The sequence below is a fragment of the Pelodiscus sinensis genome, chromosome 2, assembly GCF_049634645.1.
Source record: "Pelodiscus sinensis isolate JC-2024 chromosome 2, ASM4963464v1, whole genome shotgun sequence".
Taxonomy (NCBI): Eukaryota; Metazoa; Chordata; order Testudines; family Trionychidae; genus Pelodiscus; species Pelodiscus sinensis.
Window position 1 is genome coordinate 164474693 of NC_134712.1, and position 22141 is coordinate 164496833.

At 43.0% G+C, this 22141-nt stretch overlaps 1 protein-coding gene and 1 long non-coding RNA gene across 4 annotated transcripts in view; one reads left to right on the forward strand and one right to left on the reverse strand.

The window, feature by feature from the left end:
- VOPP1 (VOPP1 WW domain binding protein) overlaps positions 1-2880 on the reverse strand; it is a 97278-nt gene extending 94398 nt beyond the window's left edge. For both annotated transcript variants that reach the window (XR_012901867.1, XM_006124110.4), the window contains exon 1: positions 2560-2880. Coding sequence is in view for 1 of the 2 variants with exons in the window: in XM_006124110.4 (XP_006124172.1) it covers positions 2560-2610 (51 nt within the window). In the remaining variant the exon portion in view is untranslated. The remainder of the gene's footprint in view (positions 1-2559) is intronic.
- LOC142827261 (uncharacterized) lies at positions 2880-14474 on the forward strand. Of its 2 annotated transcripts, none has more exons than XR_012901868.1 (3): positions 2880-5056; positions 10700-10856; positions 14232-14474. It is a non-coding gene; the product is annotated as an uncharacterized LOC142827261 (long non-coding RNA). The 2 variants fall into 2 exon arrangements; XR_012901869.1 differs by having other exon boundaries at positions 2882-3285.
- Positions 14475-22141: the final 7667 nt, after the last annotated feature.

Sequence of the window (22141 nt, forward strand, 5' to 3'; positions counted from 1 at the left end):
TGTAACAAATCAATTTCATACACCAGTCATAAGGCAGCCAGTGCACTTTATCAGAGATTTCAAAAGCTGCACTTACAACACAGTCAGATTTCTTTGACCTAGTTGTTTATGCTCAACTGTTTTTAAGCGTGGGTCTTTTTTTTTTTTTTTTTTTAACATCTACTGATAACAATTTACAACATAATTTATTTACACAGCACCTAATCTATAAAAATATTCTAAGAGCTTTAAAAAACACAACAAATCCAGATGGCAAAACAAACATACCAGATTAAAAGAAAGACAATTAAAATCGGTAGAAAGCCTTAAATAAAATTGACATGGGGGTATAGTCAAAGAGGATTTATGCAAATTACTTTTCCAAGCACACCAAATCTTTCCCAACATAACCACGTGTATTATAGACAGAAGACATCTAATCAAATAGATCTTGCATGTGCAAAACCTCCCTCATTTTCTGATGAACAATTCCCTTTCTGGATTATTTTATTGATTATCTTCAAATCTGTTTCATATTTCACCGTTTGTATTTTATGGTGAGTTTTTTTCAGAGTCCAAGAGTTATCATGGACTGGACCAGATTCATAGCTGGTGAAAAAGACACAATGCAGTTAATTTGAACAGAATTAAATCCATTTACACTGATGTGATTTTGTCTGTCTCCTGTCCCCTCTTATTTCCCTTAAGTGTGACAATTATGGACGGTGTAATAGCCAATACACCAGGAATTAAGTAGGTGACATAAACCTAAGAATAAAGAGCACAGATTCTAAAAATATAAGTTTCCTGAAACATTGCAGACGAGTAGTCTTCCAATCAGTTTTCTCATTTTTCAACTTTTGAAATAAACACACTCCTTCAGAGTAGAAGTGATGTGGTTCTCTACACTTCCAAAGCTTTAAATTACCACACAGCAACCAAAGGGTCAAGTGTTCAAAAAGCACATTTAAATAAACCACATAGGTCTTTTGGACATAAATGAAATGCAACTGTACAGTCAAACATTTGATAAGAATAACACAGAAGTGCATTGGCAAAGCTGTGAAAGGGAAGTTTACACGTGGCAATGTGCCTGGTTCACATCATCATCTGAAGAAGTGGGTTGTGCCCACGAAAGCTCATGATACCATCTACATATTTTGTTAGTTTCTAAGGTGCTGCAGAACTATTGGTTGTTTTTTAATGTCAGATTTTTAGGTGCACTGAATTCAATCCCAAAAGTCAAAACAAGAAATGAGAGCACAGCTTATCTTTTTATCAAAAGCATGTGGCGCTCACTCCTACAAAGCCATCCTCCTAGTGTGGCGATATAAGTACAAGTCCTAAAATAACTTTTTTAAATTAACATATGCTACCCTCCCTCTTCCCTCTTTTGTTGTAACTGTTAAAGCTAAATATGAAACTACCATAGCTATCCGGGAAATCTAAAATAGGGTGTTCTTCCCTATTAGCAACTGTTCATTTTATATAATACATTTCCTCAACAAAAGGGCACCAGTCCAAAATCTGGCTACATCTTCCAGACCAATCCTAACTGAAATCTGCTCATTCCCACAGGAGAGAATCTGTGAATTTAATACCTATCTAGGAAGCTAACCAGCCCAAAGTGCTTCAAGACAAGGTAGCGACATAATAGGTGTCTGTTACTGAACCAATTCCAACACAACAAGAATGATATACAAATGAAATTTGCCGTACAGTTTAATAATAATTATAACAACTTTTTGTTCTTGGGGCTTCTAATTTGCCAATTACATATTTGGTAAACCAAGAACAGTTTTATTTGCCCATAATTAGCACCGTACCAGTATCGCTTGTATACTTGCCTTCCTTCACCACACTGCTGCATATCACTGAGAACTAATAAACTCAGTCCTACAAAATGGAGTCAATTTCATCACAGAAAATAATTGTATATCAGCCCCACTACAAAGCTGTCTTTTAAGTTTTTCAGATGCCTGTGGGAGCTTTCCATGGCTCCTAGGGGACTAAAAGCTTTTTCTTTCCCAATCTGTACTGTTACAGTTTGTGATCATCATTAATAATTGACTAGAGAAAGATTTCTCTCTCGAAAGGTTAGTGTTCCCCTCTACTGGGAAAAAAAAATACACAACTGCATAAGAAAAAAAGGAAAAAGAAAGATGTGGGACGGGTGACCCAGAGTGAGAAAACCAAATCCAGAATCTGAAACTACCCACTCAAGAATAAAAAATGAAAACATATTCAAAGTCTCCAAGGCTGACAGCACAGAATATATTATAGTTTTTATCTTTAGGCGAGAAAAAAGGTATCCACATCAGAAGATCCCCTAGTCTGGAGGAACAAGGATAGATTTGGGGGGGGGGGGAGAGAAAGCCACACAGATCCCTTTTGTGCAACCACAAGTGATTTGCCATCGTTTTAAAAGTCATCAGGCCAATCTCTGAAAACAGAAATGCCATTATTAATGAGATTTTCAAGTAAACACCACCAGAAAAAAAATACCTCTTTGCCAACAACCGAATACGTAGTCACTTAAAAGAGAGAGAGAGAGAGAGAGATTTCTAGCTTCTGTCTTACCTCCAGAAACAAGGCGAGCAGGACTAGGACCCACCGCTGGGAAAGGTTCATTTCGCCTCTTCTTGTCTCCTTATTTTCTCAGATGGACACGAGCGCTGCCGGCACAGCGAGCCCCATCACTGGCCCTGCGGGGGAAGGGGCAAGAAGAGCGCCCAGGGGCGATGCCTTGACGGGAGGGAGGGGTCGGGCGGTTGGGTGACAGCTGCCCCGGGGCTTGCGGGGTGCAGCAGCGCACACAGGGGGAGGGGCTGCGCTGGCTGGGGGGGGGGGGCAAGAGGGGCTGGGGAGCCCCGCCCACCCCGCTCCCTTAGCGGGGGGGGGGGGGGAGCTCAGGTCTGGTCGCTGCGCTGCCTTGCTCGTGCCCCGGCCAGCAGCTGCGCGTGCCGGGCGGTCCGGGGGTGGCGGGAGCGCTCGGGGCCCGCGGGCGCGGCGGGTGCAACGGGCGCGGCACAAAGAGGCCCGGCGCCGCGGGGCGGGGGAGAGGCGCCGCGGGGACCCGCCCCCAGGCCCGCCCCGCGGCGCCGCCTGGCCGGGGAGCCGCCAACGTGGGCTGAGCGGCCGCGGCGGGAGGGGGCTGGGCAGGCGCCCGGCGGCCCCGCAGCCCGGGCTCCCCCCTCACGGGGGCCGAGAGCGTCGCAAGCGCTGGGGCCTCCGCGCCGCTTCCGAGGCGTGAGGGCGGGGCTGGAGCGCAGCCGCCCGCCTGGGCCAGTCCGCGGGGGCTCGCAGGTAACGCAGCAGAGCTCGGGTGAGGGGCCAGCTCGGCCTGTGGACATACAGGGGCATCCCTCGCACCCCCCCTTCCCGCCCCCTCCGGCTCGCATCAACTAGCCTCGGGCACATCCAGGCTAACGGGGCTGGGATGCGTTTTCCTGCGCAAAACTCCACTTGGTCGGATGAAGCGGGGGTTTTGCCCTCCAAAGCTTATGCCCCAACTAGTCTGTTAGCCTGCACCTGCAAAAACAAGGAGTCCTGGGGCACCTTTAAAGACTAACATGGGTGCCCCTCTGATATTTAACTCACATGTTACTGCGTTTCCTCAGAGGGTGAAGGTACCTTGTAGAAGAATTTAGGACCAAATTTTCAAAAGAAACCACTGATTTTTTTTTTTGATCTTCCATTTCTCGTGGATTAAATGAGGCTCGACTGGATCTGTCGGATAGTCGTAAGCATCCACAGCTTCCATGGAAGTCAATAGAAGCTGCAAAGTGATGGCCACCATTTTGGTCAACATCAAGGTTGGAACTAGGGAATCTGCTTTAAAAGCTGCTTAAATTAAAAGGGTTAGGCTCTGTTAGCAAAGAACTGTAACAGACTTGCATTCTCTGTGACTTGGCCACCTAACACAAGTGACTGATGGGTTACACACAACATCTAGAAAAGTCCAATCCAAGTTATCTTCATCAGCACTTTTGAAAATTTGGCCCATAACCTTTGATGTGAAATGAGAAGCAATGCATGTGAATAACTGACTAAAATCAAATGTAGTCTCAATAGTCTTCAACGACAGGGCTCTGTCCTGCACTTGCATTAGAATTTAACTTACTTTCCCTCTACTACTGAGGGAATTGTGCACCAAAACAATTAAAAATGCTGCACACAATATGTTAAAATTCTGCAAAATTGGTCAAAGTAATTTGGAGGTTCCAGTATGGCAGTGGGGGAGCATGTTTCACTGGCTGCACAGAAGTTAGAGATCATCCTGCAACCTTTCTTCCCCCAGACATGGACTTCATGGTGGGGCTGCACCTGACTCTGACACAGTGCAAGGTTCTGTACTGCCCAGGGATACCCTAGGGTATTATAGTGAAGCCACATCAAGTGCCCCTGTGAGTGGCATGGATAAGAGAATTCTGGACGCTAAGTTTCCCCAAAATGGCTGGCCATGCAGGAAGATAAGTGCCTTATATACAGCTCAGGTGATTTGTTTCTGGAAGCATACTGGCCTGCTGTGTTTGGAGCACCAGAAGCAAAGCTCTGTAGAAGTGTATGGACTTGGAAGAAGAGAAGGAGCAAGAGAGTATGGGGAAAGGCTAGGAAAAGAAATTTAAGGGGCCTATGACCTAAGCCTTTTTGTTGGCTTCAGAGGCTAACTCTGTCTGTGTTTCCAGTTGATAACCCACTCTGGCCAGTGTTCACCTCAAACAGCTCTGGGAAACAGTGGCATCTCCTGTCTTTGGTTTCTGTCTGGAGGTGGCTCACTATGCTGCCCCTACAGCTCCCATTGGCCACCACTCCCAGCTAACAGGAGCTCAACTGCAGAACCAGCACTTGAGGCAGGGGCAGTGTGCAGAATCCCCGACTGCCCTTACACATAGGAGCTGGAGGGGGGAACATGCTGCTCTCTCACAGAGCAATGACAGGCAAGGAGCCTACCTTAATCCTGCTGCACCAACAGCCTGGTTGATGGTGCTAATTGAAGCAAGGGTCCCCTTTTGACCAGGCGTTCCAGTTGAAAACTGCTCCTGGCAACTCTGAGTAGCTGAGAGCCAGCTGTCAGGTATTCTTCATTCACTATATAACCCAACTCACATTACTGACACACAAGTTAGACTGGTGATCAAGTAGGTGACAAAAGTTTTGACTTGGAAAATGACAAGGTGGATGCAGGGGATATAGTGCACTCAGATTTTCAGGAAGCCTTTGACAAGGTCCCTCACCAAAGACTCTTAAGCAAAGTAAGCACTTAAGAGATAAAAGGAAAGGTACTCTCATGGATCAGTAATTGATAACAAGATAGGAAACAAAGGGTAGGAATAAACGATCAGTTCTCAGAATGGACAAAGGTAAATAGAGGTGTCCCCCAGGAGTCTGTGTTGGAACTAGTGATGTTCAACAAATTCATAAATGTTCTATAGAAAGATGTAAACAGTGAGGTGACAAAATAGGCAAATGATGCAAAATTACTCAAGATAGTTAAGTAAAGCAGACTGCAAAAAATTACAAAGATGTATCACAAAACTGGCAGGTGAAATTCAGTGTCGAGAAATACAAAATAATGCACATGAGAAAACATAATCCCAACCATGCATTCAAAATGATGTATAAATTAGCTGTTGGTACCCAAGAAACAGATCTTGGTGTCATTGTGGAAAGTTTTATGTAAACATCTACTCAGTGTGCAATGGCAGACAAAACTAAAAATTTTGGAAATTGGTGGGAAAGGGATAAGACAAACTATCATATCGCCTCTATATAAATCCACGGTACACCCACATTTTGAATACTGTGTTCATATCTGGTCACTCCCCCCTGGTCTACACTATTTAATAACACCAAGCGGAGTGCCCACACTACCCAGCCTGTTGTTTTGAAATAATGGGCTGATTATTGTGAAATAATAACTCCTGCTTTCTAATGAGGAATAACACTAATAATAATAGTGGTAATGTGGACATTCTGGTGTCCCACTACTTTGAAATAACTACTCCCCAGAGTAATTTAAACTAAATCCTCCCCAGTGATTCCTGGGGTCTAAATGAAGGTAGCGCATCCACATTAACGGAGTCTGCCTCAGACTAATTTTGAAACTTCCCCATAGTGTGAGCATGCTATTTCAAAATTATTATTTTGGGAGTTATAATTTTGAAATAAATGTTTCTGAAATAATTTCACAGTGTAGACATGCCCTCCATTTCTAAAAAAAAGATATACAGGAACTGGAAAAAGTACAACAAAAATGGTTAGGGTAATGAACAGCTTTCATATGAGGAGAGATTAATAAGACTGGGACTTTTCAGCTTGGAAAAGAGACAACTAAGGAGGGTAACAGAGTTCTATAAAATCATGATCGGTGTTAAAGTAAATAAGCAAGTGTTATTACTCCTTATAACACTAGAATTAATAGGCAGCAGGTTTAAAACAAATAAAAGGAAGTATTTCTTCACACAGTTTGTGGAACTCTTTATTAGAATGTTGTAAAAACAAAAACTGTAAGAGAGAGCAATAAATAACTAGATAAGATCATGGAAGATAGATCCATCAATGGCTATTATCCAGGATGGGCATGGTTACAAAATCATGTTTTGAAGTGTCCATAGCCTGTGTTTGCCAAAAGCTGGGAATGGGTGAAAGAGGAGGGATCACTTGATTATTATCTGTCCTTTCCTTCTGAAGTACCTGGCATTGGGCACTGTTGGAAGACAGGATACTTGGGTCATTAAACTGACCCAATATGGCTGTTATGTTGATATGGTTGCTGAGGAGGAGAAAATTCTGAGCTTGAAAGGAAGGCTATAGCAGAGCCTAGTGGCATATGCCACCTCATTTCTAGTGTATCATAGTGTTATTCTTGATAGAAATTATCTTTGCAGATAAGGTTATTGATATCCACATCTATACAATTGTCTCTCTACCAAGTGCTAAATTGAAAGAACAGAAGTAGTTAGTAGCTCCTGGCACAGGAATAAAAAGTTTCAGATTTCCATTTATAACCTGGCTCCAGCAAGTGGTGTCAGCAGTCATCTTTGGTCACCAGGGGCTAAGTCATCCATGGTGTAAGTCCACTTCATTTAATAGCATTACGCTGGAAAGTCACTTAGCCCAGCAGGTAGCATTTTTGTCATCTGTGAAAGCATGTGTTTCAGAAAAACCATTTGGAACTTGTCTATCAGATAAGGAACACTTTCCTCCTACCACATTACAGCACATCAGCAATGCATCCACAAGACACATGATGCACCAGTCAATGAGAACAGCTGACTTGGACATATCTTTTCTTCTTGGCAAGTTCTCAATAAAATAAAATAAAATCCGTATTTTGCATTCTAATTTCACTGTCTCTTAAGACCACATTTAAATGGTTTAGCACGTCAAAGAACAGCCTGGCTATGCCAATATCTGTGCATCAAAAAGCTTTTTTTAAAACCCCAGAATAAAAGTTAATGCTTATCACATAAATGTTTTTATTGAATATTAGTGCTCTTATTAATGCTAAAATAGGCATTCCTATTGTCTCACTGGTGCTGTGTGTAAAATAGATAAGGTATCCTCTAGACTGTGAGAACAGCTGGTATTATATTAACTTTTGTTTCCCAATATGTACTCTCTGTTTATATTGTGAATTATTTGTATTACTGTAGCACCTACGTAGCCCATCATGGACCAGAGTTCCATTTTGCTAGGTGCCATGAACAGAACTAAAAGATGGTCCTAATTAAAAATGTAAAATTGCTTCTTTATATTTGTCAAAGAAAAAACAAGTGATTAGTTCCTTCACTGATTTGTTTTTAACGGTTTGTAAAATTCTGGTACAAATATATTTTGAAGCTTTTCTTTCAGAAATATGTAAATTATAACAAATATAAATAACCTCTCATCTTTAAAACACATAGGAGACACTTGCTGAAATAGTTTGGATAGGAGTGCCTTAGGCTAAAAGATGAAAGTCCCATTGTTAAAACCCTAAATCATGGAACACGTCCCTCACTCTCATCCACCATACTCTCCCTTTTTTCTGATGGCCTAGATTCTGCAGATACTTACAGATATGAAAAGCTTCACACTCAACAATAATCCCATTTTTGTATCAGGGCCTAAATTACTACCAAACTGCTCAAAATAATGATGAGTGATTTCTTATCATGCTCACTATGAATTCCTAATAACTAACCATCATCACTATGACTGACTTTAAGTCAAACTTGTACTTCTAACTTGGTTAGGAAAACTGCATGCAAAGCAAGCTGTTTTACATTTTTAAAGCGATATACAATTATACCTGAAACATGCTATATGGGGGTTTGGTGAGTTGATCCATGTTACTGAAATGTCAATATTTAGATTCTATACAATTTAATTTTGATAGGAAAAGATACTGTTGAGTCCAGTTGCACTAATCAGCAAAGAACACATTTATCCTGTGTGTTTTTAGCAACCGTGTGTGCAGATATTAATTTTGTCATAAGATGCCAGCCTCTTTATTAAAATTGCAAGGCACAATAGGAGATTGGAACACCTACAGTTTGTTATAATTGCTGGAATTAAATAAAATCACTCAGAGGTAATTTTGTTTCAGTTTACTAAATTTTCTGATTCTGATCTTTCCAGGAAGAGGCTATGTTGTCTTGAATAGAATCACAATTAACATAAATGGCTATGCTGAAATATGGGTGAGCATAAGGGGTAAATCTCTTTTGAAAATATGACATATACGCTCTATTTGCCATAAAATTAAGGTTGAAGAATTATGCGATAAATTGCAAGCCTCTTGGATGTTTCTGAAGAACAGTAAATACGTGATGGCTGTGTTAACCTTTTTGCAGTGCTGCTGACTCACTATGTCTTTCAGTAGTTTAGCAGTGTTGGCTGCTTGGCCATCATGTTAAATAAATAGAGCAAACAATATTCGATAAGTAAGATTAACATTATTCAACATACAGAATGATGAAGAATTCTGATTAAATATACTGCACAATGAAACCCAAATATTCATATTAATATCAGATGCTATAATTTTAAGTTTTTTTCCTCAATTCAAGATGAAACACTCTCTCATATCAATACTTAGCATTTATAGATCCAGGAACCCCCAAGCCGTTTATAAACATGGGTTTTTTGTAAATACAGGCTCATTCTTTGCAGCCCAAGTTGCAAGATCAAGCATTTGTATGGTGGAAGGATTCAGGAAGGATCAGGGGCTAGCTGTAATCATTGCACTGCTAGGGAACCAATTCTTCACTTCCTTGTTCCTTATATCGTAATGGAAAATGCTTCCAAATCAGAATTATAACATTTTGCACTGACTTTGAACTGTTATAAATGAGTGTACAAGGTGTAACCTAGACGTGTGTTAGTGTGAAAAATGGCTTTAAGAAGAGAATCAAAAGTCTATCTGAAAGAGACAAACCTCACCAAGAGAGGGGAGGACGTAGTACCCTGCCATTTGAGAACAATTGTCTGGCGGCCTCTCAGAATGAGACTTAATGAGGGAGTCGGGACTTATCAAAGGGCAGGATTGAGAGAAGGTCATTTGGATGTCTGTCAGAAGGCGAGGAGGCCACAGGAAAGAACTGGCATTCGTGACAGACTGATAACGTCCTGTAATACCCTAAACAATCCTTATGGAATTAAAGATTATAACTTCATTGAATGTTTTGTATTAGGGCAATTACCTTTTGGAATACATTGTATTAAAAATAATAGTATCATAGGACTGGAAGGAACCTTGAAAGGTCATCAAGTACAGTCCCCTTCACTCATAGCAGGAATAAAAAAATACAACTGTGTGTGTCTCAGTGTGGCACTGTGGCATTCTCTACTAGAGAAGGGGATGTTAATGCACCTCCTCCATTACCTTTGAGGCCACTTTGGGTCTGTCTACACAGCAAAGTTATTTCGGAATAATGGCTGTTATTGCAAAACAACTATGCGAGGGTCTACACAGCAATTTCGTAGTTTCAAAATAATTTCAAAATAACGGATGGCTTATTCTGACTTCTGTAAACCTCATTCTATGAAGAATAATGGCTATTCCAAAATAGCTATTTTGAAATAAGGCATGTGTAGATGCTCCATTTCTGCTATTTTGAAATAGCCCCTCACCAGGGCCATTGTAAGTTATTCCTCCTGGGGAATATAGCACGTCTACGTTAGGAAAGCCTGCCTCAGACTAATTTAGAGGCTTCCCTTCAGTGTAGACGTGAAAGTAGAAAGAATTATACTGTAAGAGAAAGATGAATTATGCTGTAATAATTGAATAAGTTGAAGGAATACTGTTTGTCTCAGAACAGGAAGAAGAAAACGTATGTTAATGTTGTTTGTAGGTATGCAGATCAGAGTGCTAGTCAGGTGGGCCTGAGATAATAGGAAAAGGAACATTAGGTGTTAGGCAGAAAGCAATTGAGATAACCAGGGAGATATGGACAGGAGATTGCTGTGTGCTTGACGTGGAAATGAAGATACTTGACTAGCCTCACACTAATCATGTGAAGTTTTGCCTCTCTTTTTAATCCTGTTAACTTGGCTTTCTTTTGACTGTATAAATCAAGGAGTTTGAACCTTGTGTGGCACTCCATTTTCTAAGTGAATTAGCAGAGTGGTCTGACAAATCTGAGTGAGTCCTGTCTGACTTTAACAATTTGGAGGTTCCACCGAGATGGCAACCGTCTTCGCTGAGACTGTGTGATCCCTGACTGTCTTGCAGGACGACTGAGGCAGCCGGCACCTGGGCATTTGGCCCAAGCAGTCCTCTGCTAGAATGGAAAGGTGCACAACCACAGCGAAGTCTACGCCATCAAACCTGTTGGTTCCCATTCTGTTCTGGTAGGAATCCCGGGATCTAACATCATGACTCTGGTCAGGTAATTATTTCTATGTTTTGTCCGGACTGAGGACTATCTTGTCTCTGTGTCTATCCGTCTTCCCTGTGGTGTGAGTGAGTCTGGGAGCCATCCCCGTCTGGGGACTGGCCGACTAAGGGGCTCCTGTCCCCGCGGTCTGTGTGACTAGAATCTGCACAATTGCAGCCTCACCGCGCCTTGGATAAAATCCTTGGAGTGAACTCAAGAGCGATTGAGGCAGTAGCCTGTGGGCTTCTTTTGTGTGTTGCACTGGGCACCACTCTGACGAACCCGAATTTCCTCCTTGTGTGATTGGTGTGTGAAGTCCTCCTTTATGGGTAACCAAATGTCTAAGCGGGGGCAGTTCCCTAAAGGGACCCCGGCTCAGTTTATATATTTTAGAAAGGGTCTGGACCCCTGTAAATTCCTGGAGAAATGGTCTAGATTGACTCTGGAGAATCCCAAAACTCAGTGGCCACTTTAGGATCTTGGAACAAAGACCAAGTGGACGTCTTAAAAGACAAACTTGGCCTTCCCAAAACTAAATTGGGTAGAGAAGAGGTAGATTGCTTCATGCAGTGGTGGGATGAGGCAAATCGTAGATGGACTGAATCGAAGCTCACCTCCCTTAAAAATTCTAATGATAAGTAAAAAGCTTTATTGGAAACCTCCTCTGTCACCACCAGATCGAGCGCTCCCCTTTACTCCGACCTCTGAGAAGACCCAGGCCGGTCCCACTTGGAGCTATAAACCCTGGACTCACACGGAGCTCCACTCAATTGTAAAAGGTTTTCCAAAGCCCCAGGAAAACCCTACCAAATTTGCAGAAGAATTTTTGCTAGTGTGCAATGCCTATGAACCCTCTGAAGCAGACCTCCTGTGTAAGCTCCTTATAACCCCCTAGCAAGCACCCAAAAAAAATGGCTCCTGACAGCAAATTGGCCCACCACTGAGCGTCCTTCTAATTTGCCAGACACTGGTCCCCATGCTGTCTACTGGAATAAATGTCAGAATCAAGCTAAGCGCCTGCATGAGGCCATTCCCCAAGTATGGACTCCAAAAACCAACTGGATGGCCATACATTGCTGTAAATCGCAACAGAGAGAAAGCCCAGGCAACTATCACACCTGACTGACTGATGGGGTTTTTTTTTCTCTGCAACATTCTGGTATACAGCCACCAGGTGAAAATGGACAGGACACCCTGGTGCATGCATTTGTTAATGGCCTCCTACCTACTTTTAGCAGTATGTTAAAGCAAATAAGTGTTGGATGGGAGGCCAAGACCATGGACAAATTGCAAGCAGTGGCAGAGCGTTGCCACCACACTCTAAAAGGGAAAGAGGAGCAGTCCTCACAAAAGTTAATGGCTCTGCAAATACAGCATTATTCAGGGCAGGGCAGACAGTACCAGGAATGGGGAGAGTACCAAGAACGGGGATGAGATGGGAGAAGGGGTCGTAGGACTGAGTTTTTGGGATTTAGAGGTTTCAGCTCCGGTCATGACCGCACTGCGGGAACAAGGCATTATTCTCCCCTATTCCAGCCTCTGTAACACCCCTATCCTCCCAGTTTGAAAGGCCGATGGGAAATCATGGCTGTTTGTTCAGGATCTTCGAGCCATTAACCACATTGTTGTACCCACCTTTCCTGTAGTTCCTAACCCAGCTAAGATTCTGGCTTCTATCCCACCAGATGCAACTCATTTTACTGTTGTGGATTGTTCTCTGCTTTCTTTTCTGTCCCGGTTCACCCTAAGTCCCCTGTATCTTTTTGCCTTTTCTTACAAGGGGCAGCAGTACACATGGACCACGCTTCCCCAGGGGTATACAGAAAGCCCGTCTTACTTTTCCCAAGCATTAGCCAGAGACCTCACTGACCTGGTTTTCCCATCAGGGTTCACACTGGTCCAATATATAAATGATCTAATTCCTCTGTTCCCCTTCATTATCTGCCTCAGAAATTGACTCTTTAGTGCTTCTTACTGCCCCCACCTTAGGGTTGCTTAACTGCTGTAAGCCTTTTACTCTTTTCTGCCACGAGCAATCTGGTTGTGCACTTGGGGTTCTTAGGAGCATGGTGACAAAAATCGTCCAGTGGCTTATTTCTCTGCCACCTTGGATCCTGTTGCCCAGGGTTTACCCCCCGCCTGCGTGCTGTGGCTACCGTGGCACGCCTAGCCTAAATGTTTGAGTTCCTTGTCCTCCACTCTCCTTTTTCTCTCATGGTCCCGTGATCTGTAGAAACTCTCCTGCTACAATGTAATACAGCTCACCTTTCCTTCACCCGCCTCACTAGGTACGAACTTTTACTGCTTTCGGTTTCGCATATCACCATAAAGTGCTGTTCTCAGTTGAATTCTGCCACTCTCCTTCCTCTGTCGGATGATGGTGAACCCCATGACTGCCTTGCGACTGTCTCTGCTGTCACCGTCCCACGCCCTGACCTTTCTGATATCCCTCTCTCTAACTCCGACCTTGTGTTTTTCACTGACGGTTCCTGCTTTCGAGATAGCCAAGGTCGTCTCCTTGCAGGATACGCTGTGGTATCACTCTTTGAAACCCTAGAAGCTGCGCCTTCACCCTCTATGACCTCAGCACAAGTCACTGAACTAGTTGTCCTAACCCGCGCTTGCTTTCTGGCTGAGGGATGCTCCACCACCATTTATACTAATTCTCGATACGCTTTTGGGATTGTACATGACTTTGGCACCCTCTGGCAAGCTCGGGGTTTCCTTACCTCTGCTGGTACCCCTATCAAGAATGGCCCCTACATTTCTGCTCTCTTGTATGCAGTTTTACTCCCATCTGCCTTAGCTATTGTTAAGTGCCCTGGCCACTCCACAGCAGATACTGATATTGCTAAGGGTAATGCATTTGCTGCTGCTGCTGCTAAACATCCTGCTGCCATAGAACCTTCCCCAGGTGCATTTTTCGGTTCCCTTTCTGTGTCTGTACCACCACCGTCCCTTTCTGACCTCACCCTGCTCCAAGACACTGCCCCAGAAGCAGAAAAAAAGACTCCTGGGTTGCCCAAGGTTGCTCTCTACACCCAGATTCCCTTTGGCGCTCGCCTACTGATGCCTTTGTGGCCCCCTTTTCACTCTACCCATCTCTGGCCGCCCTGCTACACGGTGTTTCGCATGTCGGAAAGGAGGGGATGGTCTCTTCTGTAACTAAGGCAGGATGGTGGGCCCCCCATTTCAGCTCTTTTGCAGCCTGCCACTGTGCCACCTGTACCACTTGCCAAAGCTACAATGTTGGCAAACCTGTAAAGGTAGCTTAAGGGTTCTGGGGCCTGCCCCAAGCACCGTTCTTGCACTGGCAGCTTGATTTTGTTCAAATGCCTAAGAGTCAACGATATGAATTCGTTTTGGTTATGGTATGTTTATTTTCAGGTTGGATTGAAGCCTTTCCTTGTCACAAAGCTGATTCACTGTCTGTTGCCAAATGTTTGTTAAATCATATTATGCCTGCCAAAGGAATTCCTGCCACTCTGTCCAGTGACCTGGGTACACATTTTACCGGACTTGTTCAGCACCTGGATCGTGTATTACATGTCACGCACCTGCTGCACTGTCCCTACCACCCACAGAGCACAGGTGCAGTTGAAAAACGAAATGGTGTGCAAAAAGAAATAAGCTTGCAAAAATTTGTGACTCTACAGCAGGGGTCTCCAAACTACGGCCCGGGGGCCGGATGCGGCCCGCGAGGCCCTCTCATCCGGCCCGTGGAGACCTTTTTGGATTCAAAGGCAGAAGAAGTGAGATTGTTTCAAAATCCATTTGAAGCAGATGTGGCCAGTTGCCCAGATGAACTGCAGCTGGAAGTCATTGAGTTGCAAGCAAATGACCTCCTTAGGGACAAGTTCAAAATAGGACTGGTGGGTTTTTACCAGTTTTTGCCCAAGGAAGACTTTCCTAATGTCAAAACTTTTGCATCAAGGTACCTTTCAATCTTTGGAACAACATACCTGTGTGAACAAACATTTTCAAGAATGAAATACGTGAAGAACAATTTGAGAACAAACTTGTCCGATGATAATCTCAGGTCACTGTTGATGTTAGGGACAACAAATCTAAAGCCAGAAATGTCTGCTATTTTGGCATCCAGGAAACAATTTCACCATTCACACTAATACAGGTGTTCATGTGTAGTGTATGAATGTGTTATTAAATAATAACTGAATAAAATAATATTAAATACATAATTAAAAACAACATCCATGTTTTGATTGTTTTTTATTTGGACCTCAAGTGTGTAGTCGGCCCCCGAACTGCTGTGTGATAGTTAATGCGGCCCTCGGGCTGAAAAGTTTGGAGACCCCTGCTCTACAGGGTTAAGCTGGCTAGTGGCCTTACTGTTGGCCCTTATGGAAATTCGATCCACCCCATTCCAAAGACATAAATTAAGTCCTTTTGAAATTGTTATGGGGCGCCCTATGTGAACAATGGCTAGCATTACTTCAGTTTCAGACTTGAACTTGACTCACAGTACACTCCTTCAGTACTACAAGGGACTAATGCAAGCTGTAAGTCACTTCCATTCACAGGTTCGAGCCGCCTGGCCAATGGAACCCACCTCTGACGCCTGCCACGCCCTCGAGACAGGTGATAGGGTCTATGTACAACACCACCATCAAAAACACACCCTAGAACGCTGGTGGAAGGGCCCACATCAGTGCTGCTCATTACCTAGACGGCTGTTAAGCTATCCGGCATCGCAGCATGGATACATGCTTCACAGTGTAAGAAGGCACCACCCCAACGGACCAGTCATCGCCTCAGGACCACGTAGAGTCAATTTTTGACTCCAGAAGAAGACATAGAGGAACAGCCTGCAATACCTTACAACCTACGTTCGCGTAAGGGTTGCCTGAAGCAGACGACGACCAAAAGCAGGGCCCAAGAAGAAGCAGTAGCGAGCCTAGCGCCTGCTGCCTGGTGGACATAAAACCGTGACTGCGGTTGCCTCAGCTGAGGTTGTCAGAACCAAAAGGGTCTTGCCTCCAACATGTGCCTCTGGTGGGGCCTGTTCCTCAGCCACTGGTTTCTTAAGGTCTGGGGAATCCACAATGACAATTCTTTTATCCATCAGCAAGTATGGATCGCTCAGACCCTTAATATCTCTAATTGCTGGGTCTGCAGCTACATCCCAGCCCACTCATAAGCTGGTTCCTGTCTTGGCAATCCCACTTAATTCCCCAGGCCTCATCGGAGGACCTCATCCGTTTAACAAGACATGGAACAGTAATGACACTTGGGAAGCAGTGGGAATAAATATTTCTAAATGGATAAGTGTGGAGGAGGGAAAAGGTCACTGATGTTGGGTGTGTAATGGGATGGGGCTGAATCTGGGGAGAAGCAGTTGTCTCCAGCATATTGTAACCAATGGTGTATGGGATTATTCAAACAGATTGGAGAATGGCGGATTGGGTATGGGGACATGAATTTTTTCTCAACCTGGGATCAAACAGGGAAATCACTCTCTTGCTCCCCTTACAGCCACCCTAATGAGAACAGTACAGTCTTTCAATGCCATGCAAACACCACCACTCCCTGTAAGGAGAATCACCGTGTGCCCTTCGGGGGATATTACTCCTCCTTTGTAGACACCTATATGGCAAAGGGGTGGAACCAACCCTTCCCGGCTTTGATAGGGCATCCTTGGGTCTGCGGTACAAAAGCCTATACCGCGTTACCAGTTAACTGGTCAGGTATCTGTTATCCCGCCCAACTCTTCCTACAATTCTGAGTGTTAGAGTCCTTTCCACGAGAACGCCTCCATAATTTTAGGCGAAAAAGAAGGGACTTGTCAGATGCCCAATGGTATGTGAATCACATAAGCCACTTGGGAAGAGGCTATTGGTGGTTCCTTTATCCCGTTTGGGGGAGTAATACATCATTCAGAAAGGCTCCTGAGGTTACAAGCAGTAGTTGAAATCATGGCAAATGAAACCGGAGAAAGTTTAAGGGTCCTGGCCAAAGAAACAGGAGGGATCCAACAGGTGGCCCTCCACAACTGTCAGGCGTTGGATATAGTTCTGGCAGCAAGAGGAGAGACCTGTGCTCTCATTGGCAAAGAATGTTGTGTATATATATACACCTGACAACACCAATGATGTAATAGATCGTGCTAGCCACTTGGAACAGATTGCATAGCTTCCCCACGAAGAGCCAAGTTCCCTGTGGAAATGGCTAAGTAACTTGTTCAATTTCTCTGGCATAGGAAACTGGTTGTTTCAGGGAGCCCTGACTATCTTATCTGGGATCTTAATGATTTTTGTATGTTTTCAGTTAATCTCCTGTTGTAACCAAAACTGTGCAAGACATGTCACACAGCTAGCTACCCCTAACCAGAGTGCTAATCTGATTATTTTAAATATTACTGATGAACAGAGAGACAAAGAATGGTTAATGCATGGAACCCAGTAATTGTTGGTCATAGGCGTGGCTTGACCAAAAGGAGGGATTGTGAAAGTAGAAATTATGCTGTAATAATTGAATAAGTTGAAGGAATACTGTTTGTCTCAGAACAGGAAGAAGAAAACGTATGTTAATGTTGTTTGTAGGTATGCAGATCAGAGTGCTAGCCAGGTGGGCCTGAGATAATAGGAAAAGGAACATTAGGTGTTAGGCAGAAAGCAATTGAGATAACCAGGGAGATATGGACAGGAGATTGCTGTGTGCTTGATGTGGAAATGAAGATACTTGACTAGTTTCACACTAATCATGTGAAGTTTTGCCTCTCTTTTTAATCCTGTTAACTTGGCTTTTTTTGACTATATAAATCAAGGAGTTTGAACCTTGTGTGGCACTCACATTTTCTGAGTGAATTAGCAGAGCGGCTTTGCTATTAAACGGAGTGGTCTGACAAATCTGAGTGAGTCCTGTCTGACTTTGACAAAATCCTATCTTGAAATAAACTATTTTGGAATAACTATTCTGGAATAGCTTATTCTGAAATAATTTTGCTGTGTAGATACACCTTCTGTGCAGAAGTATGTACATATTAGTTCAAACCAGATTCTCCAGGAGCCAACAAACAAAGAAAGGGTGTTTGGGATATATAGCCTGATTTTAAATTAGCTGGGGACCTTCTTCCTGATCCAGGCAGACAGAACTTCTGATCCATGGAGGGCCTCAATCTTTAGGTTAGGTTTGGAAGGACTTGGCCTACTGAGCTCCATACAGCTGTGTTCTTTGTTCTGAGCAGAAACAATAATGAACTTGTAAGTGCCTTTGGTAGGTAGCTGAAGGACTGCTTCTGTCAGAATCCATCTTAGGGCAAACTTTAGGTTCTTTAATTTTTTTTTATAATTTTTTCTCCTTAAGAATAAAGCAGGCTTGCAGGACCTTATAATTATAACAAATATACCAGTTAACCATGTCTGAAGAGAAAGCAAGCAAGTGTCCTTGGACACATGTCTGTGGTCTGACTAGCACAGTGTTAGGAACTGCACAGCCTAGAAATATCCTGGTCAGGTTCAAGAGAGATGTAGGTCTCTTCCAAGGAAAGCAATGTCTGAGAAACAGAAAGTCTGAGGGGATCACTTGCCAGACCCCTGAGGGGAAATAAGGGGATTGATTGTTGCCCTAAACTATGCTAATAGAATCAAGAGCAGATGAAGGATTCTAGCAGTGGGCAGATGGTTTGAGGGGAAGAGGAATAGGAAAATGAGTGGGAGTTTGTCACAAGAACCTTGCATTAGTAGGAAAGAGGAGGAAGGGAGTGAACAGTACAGTAGAACAAAGCCTGGTGAGCATAAACTGTTACACTGTGTATATCAATTATGTTGAAGCAGTGTTCAAGGCATTATTTTATATATAAAAATAAATATAATGCCAAAAATTCCTTATGGGCAAAAGTGCATGTTCTGTAAGCTACCAAAAGAGAAAGCATGTTCTGCCATAATCTCTGTCCACTCCTCTGCTGTCTCTTTTGCCAGTTGCTGATTCATTGTGTACAGCAATAGCTTGATTAAAAGCATTTTAAAGTGCCTCTCTGGTAAAAAAAAAATTCTTGGGGAATGAAGAGGAAAAGGGGCTGTGGGGTGAATCTAAGAGTTGAAGATATGATGAATGAATGAAAGAAAGAAAAACAACGTATCGTATGATCTCACCAATCCAAGAGAACTGTCCCAGTATTTCAGAGGAGGTAACTAGAGTATGCAACTCAAAGCACATGATGGTATAATAGAAATTATACAATCGTGTGTATAAAGCTAAAGCTATTCTCCTGAGGCTGATAAGACAAACCCCCTTGGAAAAAATCCTCCCCCACCTCCACCGGCTTGCTTTCTTGTTTGGGCAGTGAATTCATACTGTAACCAAAGATTGGAAAGGCCTTCCAGATCATCAGTTGCAGTCTGGGAGCTTGCTTTTCCTTTCAAAGGAAGCATCTGGTGAAAGAAAGAAATTTCACATTGAGAAATGAGAGCTCATTAAATACAGCTGGAGAATTCTCTAGAAATACAGCATCAATGTGCCAGGAATTACAGGGCCCATATTTATTAGCTAATGCCCCCCAGCAAGCTGTTATTGGACCAAAAAATAAGTGCTGACTATCCCTCAGAAATGGACAGAGGAACTGTACCGCATGTCACTACAGAAGTTATATAACTAATATATATCTGAGTTGTAAACCAAAGAATTGTTCACTGAATTTTAGAATGAAATTTTTTTGTTTGATTGTAATGGTATATTAAAAGCCTTTTTTGGGGGAGGGGGGTCTACTGTAAAAAAGAGCAGTTTTGAGCACCTTTAAAATGTGCATCATTAGCCAGAATAACTGAGAGCTCCCTCAGAGTCTGCAGGAATTATATCTTAATAGTCAGTGAATGGATATAAGTTATTTCTTCAGTGTATGAATCCATAGTTAGGGACTTTGTAAACAGTACACTGCTTAAATAAGTTATGTAGTATTTGTTAGGCATTGACAGGGTTTTTAGGGGGACAGAGTACAGACAAATATACGCAGATTCCCACTACAGTTTTGATTAGATAGAATGCTATATTCTCTGTTCTAAACTGTTGTTTTGTTGGGCTCTGTACTGTTAAACAGCTACTGGGCTACACACAAGTAAGTGACTACATGTACGTGTTGAGGGAAGTAGTAACTCCTGAATAGAGAGGGGGATGAACCTGTAGTCTTTCCTCAGGCTCCACCCCACTGATGGCAGAGGGAGTTCCATAAAGCGATAGTTATATAGTAAGGTGCTTCTAGAATCCTTTACAGATGCTTATCCCCTTAGCCCCTTCTAGTGGCACTGGATAGAAACTACATACAAAGTGAGCTTAGTAAATAGGATTCTTACTGTCAACAAATGGCATTGCTTTTTTAATACCTGGATTTGTATTCAACAATAGATGGGATTTAGGATTTTATCCAATACATAAAAATTTGAGTTATTACATCTCTGATTGAAATAACTGGTCATTTAGAATTTTTTGGTACTCAACTGACCAAAATGTTGGATAATGGGGAACACTCAGACCCATAATGATAAGAGACTAAACTGAGTTGTTCTAAGAACTGCCTATTCACCCAAACATCCTTACACAAAACAAACACAATTTTTCAGATAACTTAGAGCTATGTGAATCTAAGTGTGACCTTCAAGTTTAATAAGGTCAGCGTACTTTATGAATCCAAACACAAAGCCATCCTGATAAGTCAAGTTAATAAAGCATTGGGGGTACTGTAAGAGTGAAAATGTCTGACAAACTCTATCATACAAAAGGATGGCAGCTTCATTGAGAAATACTGTACAAGATTGCATTAGGAAGAAGAAAAATCACTTTGGGAAGGGGAGAAGTACTTTACCCACATTGGGTGTCATACAAACCCCAGTGAAGCTGATGAGTTTATTTCAGTGGGTTTTTCATTAGGCCCACTATTCCTTCCAGTTCAGGACGTGTTTTTTACTCTTTGATTCTCCCAAGACTGAATTCAGAGAATCATGTTTGGTCTCGCAATGCCACTCTCCCCTCCCTACAAATACAACAACTTCAGTTTGCTGGAATAAAAAGTAAGTGATCGTATTTTATTAGTGGTATCACTTTGCCTTGCTGACCAGGATGCTAAGATTTTTTTCACACAGATTCACATCCATACAGTTATCTGAAGAACATCATGTATCAAATTACAGGACATTAGGGAATTACAGGCCTTCAGGTAACTGGAAAACTTATTACACGTTTCGTACATTGACTTTAGTGAAATAATTATTTAATAAACTTAAAAACAACATGGTTTGGTAGCACTTTAGAGACCAACAAAACATGTAGATGATATCACACGCATTGCTTCTTGTTTCCCACCCCCCTCCTTTTTTTCCTTACCCCCTTCTCTTTCTCCCCTATTTATTTTGGGTCTGCACATCCTAAACTCAAAACTCAGTTCATCTGAAGAAGTGGGATGTGCCCATGAAAGCTCATGATACCATCTACATGTTTTGTTAGTGTATAAAGTGCTACCAGATCATTTGGTACACTAAGAAACTGCACCATCTGCTCAGGACACTCCCTACACAAGCACAGGAACAAATCAACATACCCTTAGAGCCCTGACCGGGGTTATTCTATCTACTACCCAAGATCCACAAAGCTGGAAATCCTGGCGCCCCATAATCTCGGGCATTGTCACTCTCACTGAAGAACTGTCTAGATATGTGGACTCTCTACTCAGACCCTACTCCACCAGCATTCCCAGCTATCTCTGTGACACCACTGATTTCCTGAGAAAACTACAATGCATTGGTGATCTTCCAGAAAACACCATCCTAGCCACCAATGATGTAGAGGCTCTCTACAGAAACATCCCACACACAGATTGAATACAAGCTGTTAGGAACAGTATCCCTGATTATGCCACAGCACAACTGGTGGCTGAGCTCTGTGACTTTATCCTCACACACAATTATTTCAGATTTGGTGACAATATATACCTCCAGACCAGTGGCACCACTATGGGCACCTGCATGGCCCCACAATATGCCAATTTTTTTATGGCTGATCTAGAACAACGCTTCCTCAGCTCTCGTCTACTCACGCCCCTTCTCTACCTACGCAATATTGATGACATCTTCATCATCTGGACCCATGGGAAAGAAACTCTGGAAGAATTCCACCAAGATTTCAACAGCTTCCACCCCACTATTAACCTCAGCCTGGACCAGTCTACATGGGAGGTCCACTTCCTGGACACCACAGTGCAAATAATTGACGGTCACAAAAACACCACCCTATACCGATAACCTGCCGACCGCTATGCCTACCTTTATACCTCCAGCTTCCATCCTGGGCAT